General features: G+C 37.8%; 1 protein-coding gene across 8 annotated transcripts in view; it reads left to right on the top strand.

Annotated features, from left to right (window-relative positions):
* KIAA0586 (KIAA0586 ortholog) overlaps positions 1-19,167 on the top strand; it is a 114,329-nt gene that overhangs the window by 56,426 nt on the left and 38,736 nt on the right. For all 8 annotated transcript variants that reach the window (XM_086709646.1, XM_086709648.1, XM_086709645.1 and 5 more), the window contains 4 exons: positions 498-754; positions 3,634-3,710; positions 8,632-8,766; positions 11,249-11,426. In XM_086709646.1, coding sequence (XP_086565772.1) covers positions 498-754; positions 3,634-3,710; positions 8,632-8,766; positions 11,249-11,426 — 647 coding nt within the window. The remainder of the gene's footprint in view (positions 1-497; positions 755-3,633; positions 3,711-8,631; positions 8,767-11,248; positions 11,427-19,167) is intronic.

The following is a 19,167-nucleotide window of genomic DNA, read 5'->3' as shown; positions in this document are numbered from 1 at the left end:
TTTCATCTTAAGTTGACATATGTGACCCATTAAAAACATCAGAAATGATAAATGAAGTTTTATAAACCATAAGCTACTTTATACTTTAGTAGAAGTTTCATAAACTTCAAGTTTTTAAAAAATTCACCAAATTTATTTATACCTTCAATTATCATTTTAAAAGACCTTTTTATGAAACAGATTAAAGGTATATATTGTTATAATATTGTTAGTAAAATAGAAAATGATTTCTCCCCAGAGTGAATGAATCTTCATTTACAATGACCCAGTTAACTTTTATATCACCTTGTAAATTTGTTGTAGAGATGGTACAACTTTCAAGATGGCCTATGATTAAAGCATGAAAACAATTTTGGAAAAATAAATCTTGGTAATTACAGTAGTGCAGATTATAGAAATACTTTGCTAAAGGAGCTCTTTGAATCTGTTTTTTATATAAAAATTAATATAGGCTTTCAGTGACCTAATAAGTTCACAATATGTCTCTTTCTTCTTAGTGTAATGTCTGTGGCCAAGGATGAAGAACCTGAGAGTGTGGATTTCCCTGCTCAGCCTGCACCTCCAGAACCTCCAGTTCCTTTTATGCCACTTTCTGCTGCCACCAATGTCCCTTCCCTCATACAGATGCCAGCTTCTGATTCATCAACAACTGAGAGCAGCTTGAGTATTACTGTCACTGAAACTGAGACTTTAGATAGACCCCTCTCTGAAGGAGAGATTTTACTTAACTGTGGTCAAAAAATGGCTCCCAAGAGTAAGTTAACTTGTATCAATTGATTTCACTGGTTAGATTATGATAATTCCCAAGTAATAGTTTTCTGTGTCAAGTCTTTTTTCTTAATTTTCAAGATTAAACATGGTATAATAGAAAGAATATGGACTCTGCAAGTTAACTCTTCTGTGCCTTAACTTCAGAAAGTAAAATCTTGGTCATAAATCTCACCTTCCAGAAATAATACCACTCTTAATAGTTTGAAATATACCCTTCCAGTCTTTTTCTTTTCTATTGCATATGTAGATACCTAAATACATGTGTATGTGTATTTTTAGCTTTAAAAATAGAATCGTACTATATAAATTGTTTTTAAACTGCATTTTTTTTTAACCTAATAGTATATGGTGGACATCCTTCTATATCAACACATGTAGCTGTACCTCAGTTTTTTAGTTGTGTGTAGTCTGTTAAAACAATGCCATGGTAGTCGGCATGTAGATTGTTTTCAGTGTTTCCATATTATACAGAACTCTCTGATGACCCTTCTTACACACATACACATATGTGTGTACACTTAGTACACTTTGTACACCTATTTGATAATTTCCATAGAATACATGCCTAGAGGGACACGTTAGGTGGCTCAGTTGGTTAAGTGATGGACCGGCTTAGGTCATGATCTCATGGTTCCTGAGTTCAAGCCCCATGTTGGGCTCTGTGTTGACAGCTCAGAGCCTGGAGCCTGCTTTGGATTCTGTGCCTCCCAATCTCTCTTCACCTCCCCCGCTTGTGTGCTGTCTCCCTCTCTCTCTCAGAAATAAATAAACATTTAAAAAAAATTTTTTTTAGGGGCACCTGGGTGGCTCAGTTGGTTGAGCGACCGACTTTGGCTCAGGTCATGATCTCGCAGTTTGTGAGTTCGAGCCCCATGTCGGGCTCTGGGCTGACAGCTCAGAGCCTGGAGCCTACTTCAGATTCTGTGTCTCCCCCTCTCTCTACCCCTCCCCTGCTCACTCTCTGTGTCTCTCTGTCTTTCAATAATAAATAAATGTTAAAAAATAAGTAAATAAATTTTTTAAAAAAGAATACATGCCTAGAGGTGCCTGGCTGCCTCAGTTGGTTAAGCATCCAACTCTTTTTTTTTTTTTTTTTTTTTTAAGTTTATTTTGAGAGAGAGAAACAGAGAGCATGAGCAGGGGAGGAGCAGAGAGAGAGAGAGAGAGAGAGAGAGAATCCCAAGCAGGCTCCACACTGTCAACACGGAGCCTGATGTGGGCCTCGAACTCATGACCACAAGCTCATGACCTGAGCTGAAACCAAGAGTCAGATGCTTAACTGACTTAGCCACCCAGGTGCCCCAAGCATCTGACTCTTGATTTCAGCTCGGGTCATGATTTCACGGTTCATGGGATTGAGCCCTGCATCAATCAAATATTAAAATAAAAACTTTTAGGGGCACCTGGGTGGCGCAGTTGGTTAAGCGTCTGACTTCAGCCAGGTCACGATCTCGCGGTCCGTGAGTTCGAGCCCCGCGTCAGGCTCTGGGCTGATGGCTCAGAGCCTGGAGCCTGTTTCCGATTCTGTGTCTCCCTCTCTCTCTGCCCCTCCCCCGTTCATGCTCTGTCTCTCTCTGTCCCAAAAATAAATAAACGTTGAAAAAAAAATTAAAAAAAAAAAACAACTTTTAAATAAATAATAATAAAAAAAGAATACAAACCTAGAAGTGGAATTGCTAAAGCAGAGTATGCACCTTTAAAATACTGATACATTAAAAAAAAAAAAAAAAATACTGGGGCGCCTGGGTGGCGCAGTCGGTTAAGCGTCCAACTTCAGCCAGGTCACGATCTCGCGGTCCGTGAGTTCGAGCCCCGCGTGGGGCTCTGGGCTGATGGCTCAGAGCCTGGAGCCTGTTTCCGATTCTGTGTCTCCCTCTCTCTCTTTCTGCCCCTCCCCCGTTCATGCTCTGTCTCTCTCTGTCCCAAAAATAAATAAACGTTGGAAAAAAAATTAAAAAAAAAAAAACAAACTTTTAAATAAATAATAATAAAAAAAGAATACAAACCTAGAAGTGGAATTGCTAAAGCAGAGTATGCACCTTTAAAATACTGATACATTTAAAAAAAAAAAAATACTGGGGCGCCTGGGTGGCGCAGTCAGTTAAGCGTCCGACTTCAGCCAGGTCACGATCTCGTGGTCCGTGAGTTCGAGCCCCGCGTGGGGCTCTGGGCTGATGGCTCAGAGCCTGGAGCCTGTTTCCGATTCTGTGTCTCCCTCTCTCTCTGCCCCTCCCCTGTTCATGCTCTGTCTCTCTCTGTCCCAAAAATAAATAAACGTTGAAAAAAAAAATTAAAAAAAAAATACTGATACATTGCCAACTTGCTCTTTAGAAAGGTTACTCAGTTTTTTGTTTGTTTTTAATGTTTATTTATTTTGAGATGGTGATAGAGTGAGCAGTGAAGGGACAGAGAGAGAGAGAGAGAGACGAAGAGAGAAAAAATACCAAGCAGGCTCCATGCTGCCAGCACAGAGCCTGATGCGAGGCTTGAACCCACGAACTATGAGATCATGAACTGAGCCAAAATTAAGAGTTGTGCACTTAACCGACTGAGCCACCCAGGGGCCCTGAAAGGTTAATCAGTTTTTAATTTTAATCCATTTTAATTACATCAGTAGTATTTAGGAGTGCCTCTCAATTTCAAGTGTCTCAAGTTATGACCAGTTGGTAGGTAAAACAAGACTCTCATCTTTGTTATAAAATATACTTAAAAAAAAAAACTGGTGAGATTGAGTAGCTTGTGAATTATTATTTAAGAGAAGTATATTTTTTGTATAAGTTTAAATATAATGGCTTTATGGTCAGATTATTTACTAAATTTATGTTTCTTCTGTTTTCTGAATTTTTATGTTGTAATTCCTAGTTTTAGGAGATGGACGACTGTGTCTGACAAACCTAAACGATAGCTTATCCAGTACTCTGCATGATGCCCTTGAAATGGTAAGAAATTATCGCCGCCCCCCCCCCCATTGAATTCTGACACAAAGAGTATTTTGATACACTTGTTGCCATTGATTAGGGTTTTTCTCAAATATTTGAGTTATAAGTATAAAATTTAACAGAATATCCACGAAGGAATTTAAGATTTCTTGCACATTTCATTATCATATTTGCACATTTAATTATCATAATTGTGAGAATGAAAAGAAAACTATTAATCTCCGTGGCTCCAGTAGTTCAAAAATACACAGGTAATGTAATTATATGATGAAAATCTAGCTCAGTACAAATTGTCATATGGATATATTGCCTTTACAATATTTCAAACAGGATATTATCTGTTTAAACCAGCTTTCTTATAATATATTTGTTATTTTCCCCTAACCAGGATTATAATTCTTTGCGCTAAAAATAATTCAATTCATTGGCATAAGAAAAAGAAACTGAAATAGGACACAGTGGGTGGTACCATCACTTCCTAGTTATTACATAGCACTATGGAATAAAAAATAGGCATTGAAAAATATATTATAATTATTACAATATGTGTAATATCAATTCATATTATATGTAATATCAATTATCACATACATAAATATCATACAGAAATGATAATAGGAACTTTCTTTTGAAATACTATGATGGAATAGAAATCTTTCCTTTTTATATATATTTTCAGCAATCTAAGCAAGGACAGGTAGTTGTACTCAACTCTCATCTATGTTTATCTATAGCCTTTGCTAAGCATTGCTGATATTGTTACTCTTTTTTTTAAAAAAGTTTGATGATTTTGGACATACGTATACATCTGTAAAGCCATTACTGCAATCAAGATAATGACTATATCCTCATCCATCATTCCCCAAAGTGTCCTCATGCCCTTTTGTAATCCCTTCTCCTCATCTCCTATGAGTCCTCTCATCCACCACGTCTACCACAACTGTTGGTCTACTTTCTGTAACTGTAGATTAGTTTGCATTTTCCAAAACAACAGAAATGGATATCTTTTTTTCCTGGTTGCTTTAACTCAGTATTATTATTTTGAGATTCATCTGTATTATAGTGTGTATCATAGTTCATTCCCTTTTTTTTTTCTTTTTTCTTTTCTTTTTTGAGAGAGAGTGTGAGGTGAGAGAGGGAAGAGGGAGAGGGAATCTTAAGCAGGCTCCATGCTCAGCACAGAACCCGGCACAGGGGTCAGTCTCACCACTGTGAGATCGTGACCTGAGCCAAAATCAAGAGTCGGATGCTTAGCTGATTGAACCACCCAGTCACCCCTATTGGGGTGAACTATTGTTCATTCCTTTTCAGCACAGAACCCGGCACAGGGGTCAGTCTCACCACTGTGAGATCGTGACCTGAGCCAAAATCAAGAGTCGGATGCTTAGCTGATTGAACCACCCAGTCACCCCTATTGGGGTGAACTATTGTTCATTCCTTTTTATTGCTGAGTAGTAATATGTTGGATGGTTGTACCACAACTTTTCCATTTACCTGTCACTGGACATTTGGATTTATTCCAGTTTTGACTATCACAAATAAAGCAACTATAAACATCTGTGTATAAGTTTTGTATGGACATATGCTTTCATTTCTCTTGGGCAAATACCTAGGAGTGGAATGGATGGATAATGTGGTAGGTGTATGGTAAACTTTTTAAGAAAAGCTGTTTAATTTGATCTGCTAATTTTTTTTTTTAACATTTATTTATTTTCAAAAGACAGACAGAGTGCGAGTGGGGGAGGGGCAGAGAGCGAGAGGGAGATAAAGAACAGGAAGCAGCCTCCAGGCTCTCAGCTGTCAGCACAGAGCCCAACGCGGGGCTCAGACCCACCAACAGTGAGATCATGACCTGAGCTGAAGTCAGACGGTTAACCAACTGAGCCACCCAGGTGCCCCTGATCTGCTAAAATTTTGTGTTGACTTTTTTGCATCCATGTTTTATAGGAATTACATTTTACAGGAATTTGCAAAGAGTTTTGGACTTCGCTCAAACATATAGTTAAGTTACCTAAAGACAGTTTTTACCCTTTTGAGTCTTGTTTTGAAGATTCATTGGGCAAGACCAGAGCAGTACTCACTCCCCACTTTGGAGGCAAGACCCTTCTATGCACTCCAACCAGTGCCTTAAATGTAGTTTCCCAGCCCGCCTGGTGGGAACAGCTGTTATTCCAGCCTGTGTACACGCCCTGGGCACTATTAGAGCCAATCGTTTCTCATGTGTTTTTTCATCCAGCCTCATGTGGTTACCCTGCATGCATGTGCTGATCAGTATTTAGTGCTCCAAGGGCACCCTCTGCAGATCTCCAGAGTTCTCTCCCTGTGCAGCTTTCACTTTTCTGGTAGCCTGTCTTATGAACCCCCTGCTGTCTCGGCTTCCTTGGAGTTTCAGTCCTGTCTTCTCAGCTCAGGAGCCACTGAGCTCTGCCAGGGTTCTCCCGCCTGTGCTGCAGGCTGGAAACTTTCACAGGCAGTAATCTGGAGCAGCCGCACATTTCTCCTGATTTGTTTTCCATCTCTCAGGAATCACTGTCTTTTGCCACCTGATGTCCCATGTCTTGAAATGAAATTTTTCATATACTTCATCTACTTTTTAGTAGTTTCAAGGGGTTGGATAAATCTGGAAGTAAAGTCTGGTGGCATTTTTGTCTTTCCATTTGTGTCATTATACATGACCATAATGAAAACAAAGAGATTGGTACATTTTTGAAAAGTCCTTCTATCCCTTTATAATCATGATGCTAGAAGTTCCTTTAAAGCAGCCACTTGAAGTGATGTAAGGTAGAATGTGTATTAAATCACCAGGGGAACTTTTTAAAAAGTATGCCTGCTGGTTCCATCCTCTGATACGTGGATTCGGTAGGTCATGTGGGTTGTACGGTGTGCATGTTTGTGAGCAGTTAGAAGCCTAGACCTGTATATTTTGAAAAAGTTCCCAGTGTTCTCACGTGCATCCTTTGTTATATGCGACTACTCACTTCACAGATGAAGTTGAGTGAGGTTAAATGACTTGTCCATGTCACATAGCTATTTAGTGACAGATCCACAGCTCTCTCTCTCTCTGTTATTTATATAATAAATATTTAATATTTATTCTTATATTATAAACATTATATATATTATTATATATAATACTATAAAATACTATATATAATTATATATATGTGCAATTATATATGTATAAATATATAATATATAACATAAGTATGTAAACAAATATATCAAATAAATATTAAATATTTATAATTATTATTTAAAATATTTAAAATATTAAATAAATAAAATATATTTATTATATAAACAATTTATTATTTATATTTATAATATAAATTATTTATTATATAAATAATATTTAATATTTATTATGTATTTATAATTATATATTTATTATTATATATTATATAAATAATATAATGAGACCTTTTCATTTTAAGATGATAATTGTAAATTTTAAGTTCTAATAAGAGGCTTTCTAAATCCTAAAGCTGAAGTTACAAGGGGTTAGGTGTGTGTGGTGGGGCATTGCTCAAGTCCAACAGACAGCTTTGTGGGCTAGGTAGCATCTTCCTACTATTAAAGATACTTAATACTTAATATCTCTACAGTATAAAGATGCTTAATCTGGAAATTAATGTACCCAAGTGATAAAATTTGTTAAAAACAATTTACCCTGTACAGGGGGTAAAATAACGCATTAAGGATAGTTTTTGTAAGATTTTAATGGAACAGTTACTTCTCTAACAGTAATCATTTATTGTAAGTAATTAAGTCCATTATGAAGAGAGTGGAAATCACTTTTATGAAATAATATGTGGGGAAGGCATAAATGAGATGTCTTTATTTTCAGAGAAGCATTAAACTGATATTTGGCTTACTTACTATGTCATTATGGCATTTTTATCCATTCTTAGAACTTTATCATGGTGCCAGAGCATGTTTAAGTTTGTTTAAAGTAAATGGTTAAACCAAACCAGGGCTAAATGAAAACACCTTTTCTTTTTCTACATTTGAAACTGAACTCTAATTTGGTATTTTTGCTAAGCCTAAATTAAATGTCTACAAATTCATAATGAAGTCAAATGCAGAAGTACCATCTTGAAAAACCAAGAATAACTTGAAGTCATGTCACCAAGAGACATTTATTTATATACAGCTGGGGGATAAAGACTTATGGCAATCTAGAGTTAATAAACTTTGTTTCATTAATAGTAAAATAAGTAAAAAATACTATTGATGGAAGTAAAACTCTTGTTAATAGTTGTATTTACAGAGGAATCCAGTTTCTCTGACTCTGAGGCCCACACTGCCCTTCATCTTTGGGATGGGTCATATTTGAAGCACCAGGAAGCCTAGTCTGGGTACTCCAGGGAGGGCTGCAGTACCTGCTCCCTAGCCAAGTACCAGAGATCAGCCCTTTTGGAAGGGACACTCGAAGGTCTATAGGCGCCTTAGCATATTTCTGCAGGTTTTTATTTTCGCCTGTGGTCCAGGCTGTAGTGTTAAGATGGTGCTTCGCCCCCATTACCACACTGTGGTGTTGCTTCAGGTGCTGCATAAATAGGAAGCAGGAAACTGTGAGCCAGAAACTTGATGGTCCTATATAAAACATCTGTGAATCATTTAAACTCAATCCCTTGGGACAGGGGGTCCAATTTTCATGCTTATTATAATAAATCTCCAGTTTAATTGTAATCAAATGACTTTATGGTGGTGTTTCTGTTTGAGGCAAACTAGAGGGTTGTTAGTATAGTCAAATGGAAATGAGAACTAAATGAAAATAGAGTCTGCCTTCTTTCCATAATGTGCTAATAGGCCATTTTCATGATAACTACTACTACGTTTTATTAATCATAAATCAAGAAAAATACAATTGCTTGATAGGGTTTCTTTGCCTTATTCATTGTCTTTATATTTCATTCAGGAAGACGATCCTCCCAGCGAAGGACAAGTGATTAGGATGCCCCATAAAAAGACTCCTACAGATGGAATTCTTTCTCTTCTTGCCAAAATGACCCAGGAGTCATTAGTTTCGCAGCAAGCAGTCTACCCTTCAGAGGTACTTATTAACCTTAGTGATTTTTTTTTTTCCTCTTGGTTTGATCCTAATACAGAAAAAAAAAAAAAGCTTTTGTAACTTTGACCTGAAGTCAGAGCGCTACAATTTTACAGTTGAAAGGAATTCAGACTATCCGTTCTAACCCTCTTGTTCTCTAGTTGAAAAAAGCTGAAGCCCTTTTAAATGATTTGTGAGGATCATTCATTCTTTCTCTTTTTCTTCACCCATTTACCGAATATTTACTAGATGCCAGACACATATAGTAAATATGTGAAGGAGATAGGACCCCTACCTTTAGTAAGGTTATAGTCATGTGGGGAGAAGAGGGATTAACGATTAATCAAAGTTGATAACTAATGAAAATATTTAGAAAGTGTTGAATATCTCGGTGTGATAGCACTTTAGATAAAGAGATAAGTCTGGAGAACGTGGTTGAACCAGATGATCATGAAGAACCTTTTAGGCTGTGGAAAGGCTTGGGCACTACTGTAGAGGCTATTAAGAGATTTTGGGCAAGGAGGTCATAAGCTAAGGAATATGGAGATTTTATAATCCAGTCCTGGTGTTTGGAGGGGAAGAGGGTGAAGGAATGAATCCTGGCCAGATTTTGCCTGCAACCTTTCACCCTAGCTGGGCCTTTGTGCTCCCTGATGTTACTCTGGGTACAAGTATCTGCAGCCTGGGTTGTTGCCAAGATCAATGGTACTTTGGAGTATGAGAGCACTTTGTGAGTGGGCAAACTAAGGCTTCAGTCGGGTCATAGACTGTAAGGTGTTAAATAGCTCAGCAATTACAAGCACCTAGAAAATTGATTCACAATAGAAAAGGTACTGTTTATTGCACAATATTTTATATGGTAGTGGCAGAGTAAAATAGGCACTGTGAAATATTTCTAATTAATTTCTAATTGATTTCTTAATATATTCTAGTAAAAACACTTGGTTGAAATTAAATCCCATTTAAATGACAAACATGAGAGCTTTCAGACTTTGGAATTTTTATTCAGTTCTTGATGAGCAAACTCATAGTTAGAATATTTCTGAGTTACAAAATGTGGTAGTGATTAGATATATCATTTTTAATCCAGAAAGAAAATAGAAGTCTTATTAATTCTTTCTAGTTTTTTTAAATGTTTATTTATATTTGAGAGAGAGAGAGACAGAGCACAAGTGGGGGAGGGGCAGAGAGGGAGGGAGAGAGAAAGAGAGAGAGAGAGAGAGAGAGAGAGAGACACAGACACAGAATCTGAAGCACGCTCCAGGCTCTGAGCTGTCAGCACAGAGCCTGACGCAGGTCTTGAACCCACAAACCACGAGATCAAGACTTGAGCCAAAGTCATACACTTAAACAACTGAGACACTCAGGCGTCCCAATTCTTTTAAGTATTTAAATTTACTTCATATATTTGATAAAGAGATGTGTTTGTACTTGTATACTTTCCCAGGGAAAAAAACTTTATTAAATATGGTTAAAGTAGTCTTCTTCAACTTGTGTACTTATAAAAAATATAATTGTTTGGATAGGGGTAATGTTTCTATCATTTAAGGTATATTCTCATCATCATACTTGTTTAACTATAAATTTTACCCTGACAAGTTCAGACAATTTTCATTCATAAAGAATGAGAGGTAAATTTTCTATCATTTTAATTTTAAGCTCTATGGACGATGTGTGATGTGTGCCAATACTTAGTATAAATAATAATTTTTTTCTTATGTGTTTTGCTACCTAATTTGGAATTTGAAAAGCAGGTAATGGTTATTTAACTTCAAAAAAACAAGATTTTGGCAACAAAGCCTATTGCTAAATGCCTGATTAAATGAATTTTTACACCTGTTTTTCCATAGTGTGTATGTGGCATAATAAGCACTTTCTAAAATACCTTCCAAGCAGTCAAGTGGCGTGGACCATTGTACTTGACAAAGATTTGTTGTTTTGACTTGATTTTATTAGTTTTTTTAAGTTTATTTTTTTTTTATTTTGAGAGAGAGAGAGCGTGTGCATGCACACGCGCAAACAGGGGAGGGGCAGAGAGAGGTAGAATCCCAAGCGGGCTCTGCACTATCAGTGCAGAGACCAATGGAGAGCTCGATCCCACAAACAATGAGATTGTGACCTGAGCCGAAATCAAGAGTGGGACCCTAAGCTGATTGAGTCAGCCAGGTGCTCCTTGACTTGATTTTATTTATTTATTTATTTTTTTTTTTTTTTAAATTTTTTTTTCAACGTTTTTTATTTATTTTTGGGACAGAGAGAGACAGAGCATGAACGGGGGAGGGGCAGAGAGAGAGGGAGACACAGAATCGGAAACAGGCTCCAGGCTCTGAGCCATCAGCCCAGAGCCCGACGCGGGGCTTGAACTCACGGACCGCGAGATCATGACCTGGCTGAAGTCCGACGCTTAACCGACTGCGCCACCCAGGCGCCCCCCTTGACTTGATTTTAACACAGGGTTTGAAACCATTGTTTCTACCTTTTACAGGACTTGGAATACAGTGCAGGTGAACTTAGTGAAGGACAAAGGCCCAGGCTGACAGCAGCAGCAGAGAACATCCTACTGGGACATTCCATCCCTGTGCAGCCACCTGCCACTAATGCAGAGTCATTGGATCAAAACTGTGCTCCTAACCCATTATCTCAGCAGTTTGACACAGTTACAGGTATACATCAAAATACTGCTTCTTAATGTATCATTTATTAGAATATTCACTTGAATCCTATCACACTTTTTTTGTATTGTTCTCATACTGAATGTTATGTTGTTTTGTATTATAATTACACTAGTGATCTTAATCTGAATTAAGAAAATAATTATTTTAAGTGCGGGCAAATTTTTTTTATTAAAAATTATCAAAAGTGCCATTATTAAAAAATTTAGTAATGACTTTTTGTGGAATATATACCAGTATTTTCCCAAATGTGATTCAGGTGTCAGTGTTAGTATTTGAGGGTGGTGCATGAGGTAATTTTGGTAGTATGCATTCACTTAAAAAATTTTAATAGTCATATATTTATTATACTACATATTAGACAAATATAATTTGAACATCAAAACTGTGACAGAACATGCCTTGTTTAGGACAGGTTAAATTAGATGATACTGTAGAAATTCACTCTTTACGTTGTATGAATTTCTGACACATTGCTCAGTGCACTCATGACTATTTTAGAACCTCATTAGCTAAACTTTCTGCTATAATATTTTGGAAATAAAAATAGAACAGAGCATACCGAACACTAGCATATTCAGTGATTAGTTATGTGTTCACCAGCAACACTGAATTAGTAAATACTGACACATTGCTCCTAGGGGAGAATACAGGGCTAGGTTCCTGCAAGCCTCTGATCATAACATCTTTGTCAAATGACCACATCTGTGTTTTTGTGTTTCTGTTTAAATGAACTTATTATAATATATATTGTTGATGCATTAACATTGAGCTCAGGGTCCACAACACTGTAGCTCATGCCTAAACAAAGCTTATCCAATCCATGCATTTTCTAATGCCCATCACAGCTTTTGTGCACTTAGGGTATCAGATAGCTCTTTAGCAGTATGACTGGGGGCCACTTAAAACCACAAATCACCAACAAAAAAAATGCACAAAAATCTGAACAGAGCATACACAGACAGCAAAAATAAAAAACCAAAAAAAAAAACAAACAAAAAAACCAACTTGTTTACAGTATAAGAGCTGAAATAAAGCAGAGCATCACCTTGTTCAACCTCAGCAGGTGAAGTGTATATTGGGTGATGCAAAAGTTTTTTACTGGTCTACACATATCTGTGAGTGACCACAAAAGCACTGTGACTATTGATTTTGGGGTTCCAAATAAATTTTATTGGGTAGATGAATTTGCAAATATGCAATCATCAGATTAATGAAGATCAAATATATTCTCATTTACTGGTTCTTCCATGCCCACTGCTGCATTCTCTTAAGTGAAAAGGACTTCTAGAGGTATGCATATTTCTCTGTAAATCAGAAAAGGAAATGCATGAAGTCAGAAAAACATTGTTGTAGGGTATTTAAAACCTCCATTTTATATTGAGTGAACACCTTTTGTCATTCAGAATTGAGAGATATTCAAGACGAAGTTTTCCAGGAGAATAAATGTGAAGTAAGATTGGAGTTATTTCTCATTTTGTGCACATAGTGAGAGCATTAAATGTTTTACATTCTCTTAAATTAGTAGGATCTAAAGTGGCATAGGAGCATCTGGGTGACTTACTTGGTTAAGCATCTGACTTTGTCTCAGGTCATGATCTCATGGTTCATGAGTTCAAGCTCCACGTCAGGCTCTGTGCTGACAGCTCAGAGCCTGTAGCCTGCTTCAGATTCTGTGTCTCCCTTTCTCTCAGCCCCTCTCCTACTCATGCTCTCTGTCTCTCTCCCTCAAAAATAAACAGTAAAAATTTTTTTAATGGCATAAAATGTGACTTTTTTTTTTTTTAATTTTTTTTTTTCCAACGTTTATTTATTTTTAGGACAGAGAGAGACAGAGCATGAATGGGGGAGGATCAGAGAGAGAGGGAGACAGAGAATCGGAAACAGGCTCCAGGCTCCGAGCCATCAGCCCAGAGCCCGACGCGGGGCTCGAACTCACGGACCGCGAGATCGTGACCTGGCTGAAGTCGGACGCTTAACCGACTGCGCCACCCAGGCGCCCCAAATGTGACTTTTTAAAGTTTTAATTTAAATTCCAGTTACTTAACATACAATGTAATATTAGTTTCAGGTGTACAATATAGAGATTCAATACTTCCATACAACACCTGGTGCTCATCACAAGTGCACTCCTTAATCACCATCACCTGTTTCACCTATTACCCACCCACCTCCCCTCTGGTAACCATCACTTTGTTCTCTATAAGTAGGAGTCTGTTTCTTTTTCTGAAAAAGAGTTTGCCTCTATTTTTCTTTCCCCCTTTGCTTGCTATATTTGTATCCAGCTAACTGTGCAGATTGCAGTTAAACAGAATTGACACTAGGTGGCTCTCACAGATCTCTTGAGAGCTGTTAGGTACTTGAGAACAACTAGGTACTTGTTAAATTATTATAGAATAAAATACATGAGGATATATCCTATCGGATATGTCCCTCCTAATACATCTGGTAGCACCTAGCATATTACGTACAGTAAAGTATATTTATAATAGTAGGTACACTGTAGATATTTGCTTCATAGGAAAAAATAGTAAGTAATGTGGCTTAACATTAAGATTGAGCATATAAATGAGGCAATATGGCAGAGTGTGGCTAAGAATTTGGGCTTTTGGAGTTTCAGATATCAGTTTGAATTCCAACTTTGTGTATTTTGGGACAAGTAACTTAATATCTCCAAGCCCGAGTTTCTTCATCTATCAAGTGAGGATAATATTAGTATATTAGTTATCTATTGCTATATAACAAATCACCCCCAAACTTAGCAGCAGAAGACAGCAAGCATTTATTATCTCACGTATTTCTGAAAGTCATGATTCTGGGAGTGTCTTAGCTGGGTAATTCTCGGGATCTCCTGTGAGGTTGCAGTCAAGCTGTTTTCTGGGGCTGAGGCTTCCACAAGGGTTGGAGTATCTTTTTTTTTCAGGCTCATTCACATGGCTGCTGGCAAGAGGCCTCATTTCCTCACTACATGAACCTTTGTATAGAGCTGCCTATGACATTGCAGCTGGCTTCTCCCAAAGCAGATGATCTGAGAGAAAGTAAGCAATCAAAATGTAACCCACAGTGTCTTTTATAACCTAATCTCAGAAGTGACATGCCATCGTTTCTACCACATCCTATCAATAACACAGACCAATCCTGGAATAATGTAGTAGGGGAGGACAGAAACTTATGAATACCAGGAGACAGGATTCAGGGGGCCATCTTGGAGGCTGGTTACCACAAATAGTATCCACCCCTTAAGGTTATTAGGGGTAGTAAATGACAACACATATAAAGTAGTCACCACAGTGACTAATTTGTAAGTGTTGTTTTCTTTAATAATTCTTGGAGTATGTAAATATACCTTCTTACATGTACTTCATAGAAACAAACTATCCACAGTTGCCTAAAAGGACTATGCCCCGTTGAGAACTAACTTGTTCCTCTTGTTTCAAGTATTTTGCTACATAATGGTTACTAGAGAAGAATGAATACCATGTGTCATTATTTCTGTTGGCGGCTAATCTCATGTCTTATATATATATATATATATATATATATATATATATATATATATATATTTTTTTTTTTTTTTTTTTTTTTTTTAGTGTTTAATTATTTTTGAAGGAGAGAGAGAGACAGAATGTGAGTGGGGAAGGGGCAGAAAGAGAGGGAGACACAGAATCCAAAGCAGGCTCCAGGCTCTGAGCTGTCAGCACAGAGCCTGATGTGAGGCTCAAACCCATGAGCCATGAGATCATGACCAGAGCCGAAGTTGAATGCTTAACCTAATGAGCCACCCAGGTGCCCTATACTGATTTTTTAAATAACTTTACCTACAGAGGCTCATCTATTCTTACTTTGCTCTCCCTACCTCTGCACCTTTTTCAGAAATTGTTCTATTTGCAACCTCTATCCCCCTACCACTCTTCCTAATCCTGAGGTTCTCAGTTTGGGTTGAGTAACGAAAGATGCAAAATTAGCTTTGACGAAGTGTCTTAAAGCGCCTAGGGGCACCTGGGTGGCTCAGTCAGTTAAGCATCCAACTTCAGCTCGGGTCATGATCTCACGGTTTGTGGGTTCGATTCCCACGAAGGGCTCTGTGCTGACAGCTCAGGGCCTGGAGCCTGCTTTGGATTCTGTGTCTCCCGTTCTCTCTGCCCTTACCCTGTTCATGCTGTGTCTCTCTCTGTCTCTCAGAAATAAACGTTAAAAAAATTTAAAAAAAACAACCCCTAAAATGTAAACTGATATTTTTAAACAACTTGTGAGGACTCTGAGATACACTACTAATTGTAGCTCTCATTTACTCAGAAAGCTTGTATTGAATACCTACTATGTATCTGGCACTATATTATGTACAATGGTAGACACTTGGTACAGTGTTAGACACTTGAGATACAGAAATGATGGATATCTGCTCTCAAGGAAGTTTGCAAACTAGTGTGAGAGAAATACAAGAAAGGTTATACAGTAATACTGTGTGGTTAGTACAACAACACAAACAGCTGTGGAGTGCAGGGGAGGACTCTACCCACAGGAGAGGCCTCAGAGACATTTTCCCACAAGACCTGATATGAAATCAGATCTTAATGGTGGAGTATAATAAGCATATTCCAGTTTGTTCATTTACTTATTCATTCAGAAAATAGGTTTTGAGTGCTTGCTATGCTCTATGCACATTCTACAAGCTAGGAATATAAAACCTAGTAAGGCCCTGTCCATAATGATTTTTTTCCTCTGGTAGAAGTAATAGATGAGAGGGCACAAACATGCAATAAATTATCATAGTTACCTTGAAGAAGTTCATGTAGGATGGGATATAGGTCACTTGTACCTGGAGAGGGCAATCACAAAAAGACTTCAAACATCAGAGGAGGCTTACTTGAAATGGATTCTCGGGGCGCCTGGGTGGCGCAGTCGGTTGAGCGTCCGACTTCAGCCAGGTCACGATCTCGCGGTCCGTGAGTTCGAGCCCCGCGTCGGGCTCTGGGCTGATGGCTCAGAGCCTGGAGCCTGTGTCTCCCTCTCTCTCTGCCCCTCCCCTGTTCATGCTCTGTCTCTCTCTGTCCCAAAAATAAATAAAAAAACGTTGAAAAAAAAGAAATGGATTCTCAAAGATGAATAGATGTTTGCCATGTAGTAAATGAGGAGGGAACTTCCAGGCAGAATATGCAATGAGACAAGAGGAAAAAATAAAAATAAAAATAAGAAAATAGCAAGACTTAAGGAAATATAAGTACTTTATTAATGAGCTAGAGTTTAGGAAGCAGTGAGATTGGAGTAGTGAGCAGAAAGTAGATCCTAAAAAATCTTAGATAATACATGAAGTAGTTTTTGGATTCACTCTAAAATGATATGGATCCATTTGTGCACAAAATGCCAATCTTACTTTATATTTATTCCCATGGAAAATTTAGTCTTGAATTTCTATCACTTCTGAATGTTTTTTGATATTCACAGATCCATAAGGATTATAAGTAAATGACTGATATGATCATCTTTGCCTTTTATTTAGCAAGATCATCTCAGGTGCAGTGTGATGAATGGAGGAGAGTATTAAGACTGGAGGCAAGGAGGCTGACTGGACAGCTGTTGCAGTAAAGCTGGTGAAACACTACTTAACAGTGAGGAAATGTAAAAAGGGAGATTTGAGAGACAGTTAAGGAGGGGAATGGACAAGATTTAGTTTGAATATGAGAAGTGCAAAAGAAAGGATCTAAGACATTTCCAGGTTTCTGGCTAGAATGGTTGGGTAGCTGGGAATTTCCATTCACTAAGAGAAAGGAATATGGAGAAAGGATAGAATTATGAGGACATAAGGATGAGTGGGGTTTTAAGCATTAGAATTAATTTCAGATGCCTTTAGGCATCCATTCCCTACAAATGGAAAAACCTATTAGACATGACAAACCCAAAGCTGCTGCTGGGCACTGGCAATTTGGGGTTGACTTAGTCTTCTCTGAAAGTTGAAGTTTCTAAGTCTGAGGTTGCCTTTGCTTAGCAGTAAGATTCTAGTAGAATAAAATTAGGGATTTCAAGTTATGATAATTTTTTTTAATGTTTATTTTTGACAGAGAGAGAGAGAGAGAGAGAGAGAGAGACAGGGCATGAGCGGGGGAGGGGCAGAGAGAGAGGGAGACACAGAATCGAAAGCAGGCTCCGGGCTCTGAGCTGTCAGCACAGAGCCTGACACGGGGCTCAAACTCAGACTGAGCCACCCGGGTGCCCCAACTTGTGATAAATTTGATGTGAGTGACATGATAGTTACAAGGGGTTAAGTTACTTTATACAGACGAAACACTCATACTCCATGAGCATACTTTGTAGAAGTGACACCATCATGTTGTTGAGCAAATTCAGCATTGTTATGATGAACATGGTGACCCTTTATCACTGGGTTAGATACCTGTCGTATGTGCTCTCTGTAGCCTGCCTAAAGTTTCTTTTGTCACACTGATCTGTAATCTCACTTGAGGGTTCACTGTCCCATTCCTGTTGTCTAGCAGAGTGTGTAACACCTAGGACATAGCCAGTGAATATATGTTAAATGATAGGGTGTTACAGGAGTTGAAAGCTATTATGCACTTTTTGAATGCTTTGGAAGAGATGTTTGATTATATACCTTCTGAGTTTTTACATTTAGGTCTTTTATCAAAGTTTACCTTGTGTCTTTTTAATTAATTACTTTTTCTTTATACCCATACATTAACCATGTATAATTTTACATAAAACAAAATGTGATTATGTCATACATTAGTTTCCATCCACCTCTCATCCTCATGTTTTCTCCTGTCCCATATGCCTTACCCCAGCTAACTCTTGTTAAGATTCTCATATGTAATCTTCCTCTTTTTATCCATAGACACACTCACATGTTTAACATTCATGATGGATACATACTATGTATGTGTACACTGTTATTTTACAAGTTAAGATAGAATGCCCACTTGCCTGCATTTGTTTTTACACAGTAAGTCCTGTGGAAATTACAAGTCTCTGGCTGCCTGTGGGCTTCTTTTCATGTTTGTTGGCCATTTGGATTTGTTCTCTGTGAATTGCCTACTTAAATTCTTTCCCCATCTATTAGGTTCTAAATTTTTCTTATAACTTTCTAAGAGCTATTTCTATATTTTTGATGTTTTTTAACATCTGTATTGCAAATATCTTTTTCTGAATTTGTACTGACATTATTTATGGTCTTTCTTTGCCATATAGCTAAAAAAATTTTTATGTAGTTATTTCTATATGTATATGTTAAGATGTTTATTTATTTTGAGAGAGAGAGAAACCATGAGCAGGAGAGGGGCATAGAGAGAGGCAGAGAGAGAATCCCAAGCAGGCTTCACGCTCAGTGCAGACCCTGATTGTGGGGCTCGATTCCACAGCCATGAGGCCTTGACCTGAGCTGAAATCAGGAGTCGGACACTCAACTGATTGAGCCACCCAAGTGTCCCTAGTTATTTTTATCTTTTATACTTTCTGGGTTTTTATGGTCTCTTCTAACACAAGTTTATACCTATAGTCTCCTAGATTTTCTTGCGAGATTTTCATTATTTAGTACATATTTATATTTATTTTTTGTTTACTTATTTATTTTTGAGAGAGACAGAGTATGTGCATGCACGTGTGATGGGGGGAGGGGCAGAGAGAGAGGGAGACAGAGAGTCCCAGGTAGGCTCTACACTGTCAGTACAGAGCCCAATGTGGGGCTTGCACTCATGAACTGTGAGATCATGACCTGAGCAGA

The sequence above is a fragment of the Puma concolor genome, chromosome B3 (assembly GCF_028749965.1).
Source record: "Puma concolor isolate L17-30 chromosome B3, mPumCon1.1.hap2, whole genome shotgun sequence".
Lineage (NCBI taxonomy): Eukaryota > Metazoa > Chordata > Mammalia > Carnivora > Felidae > Puma > Puma concolor.
This window is presented reverse-complemented; position numbering and strand designations above follow the sequence as displayed.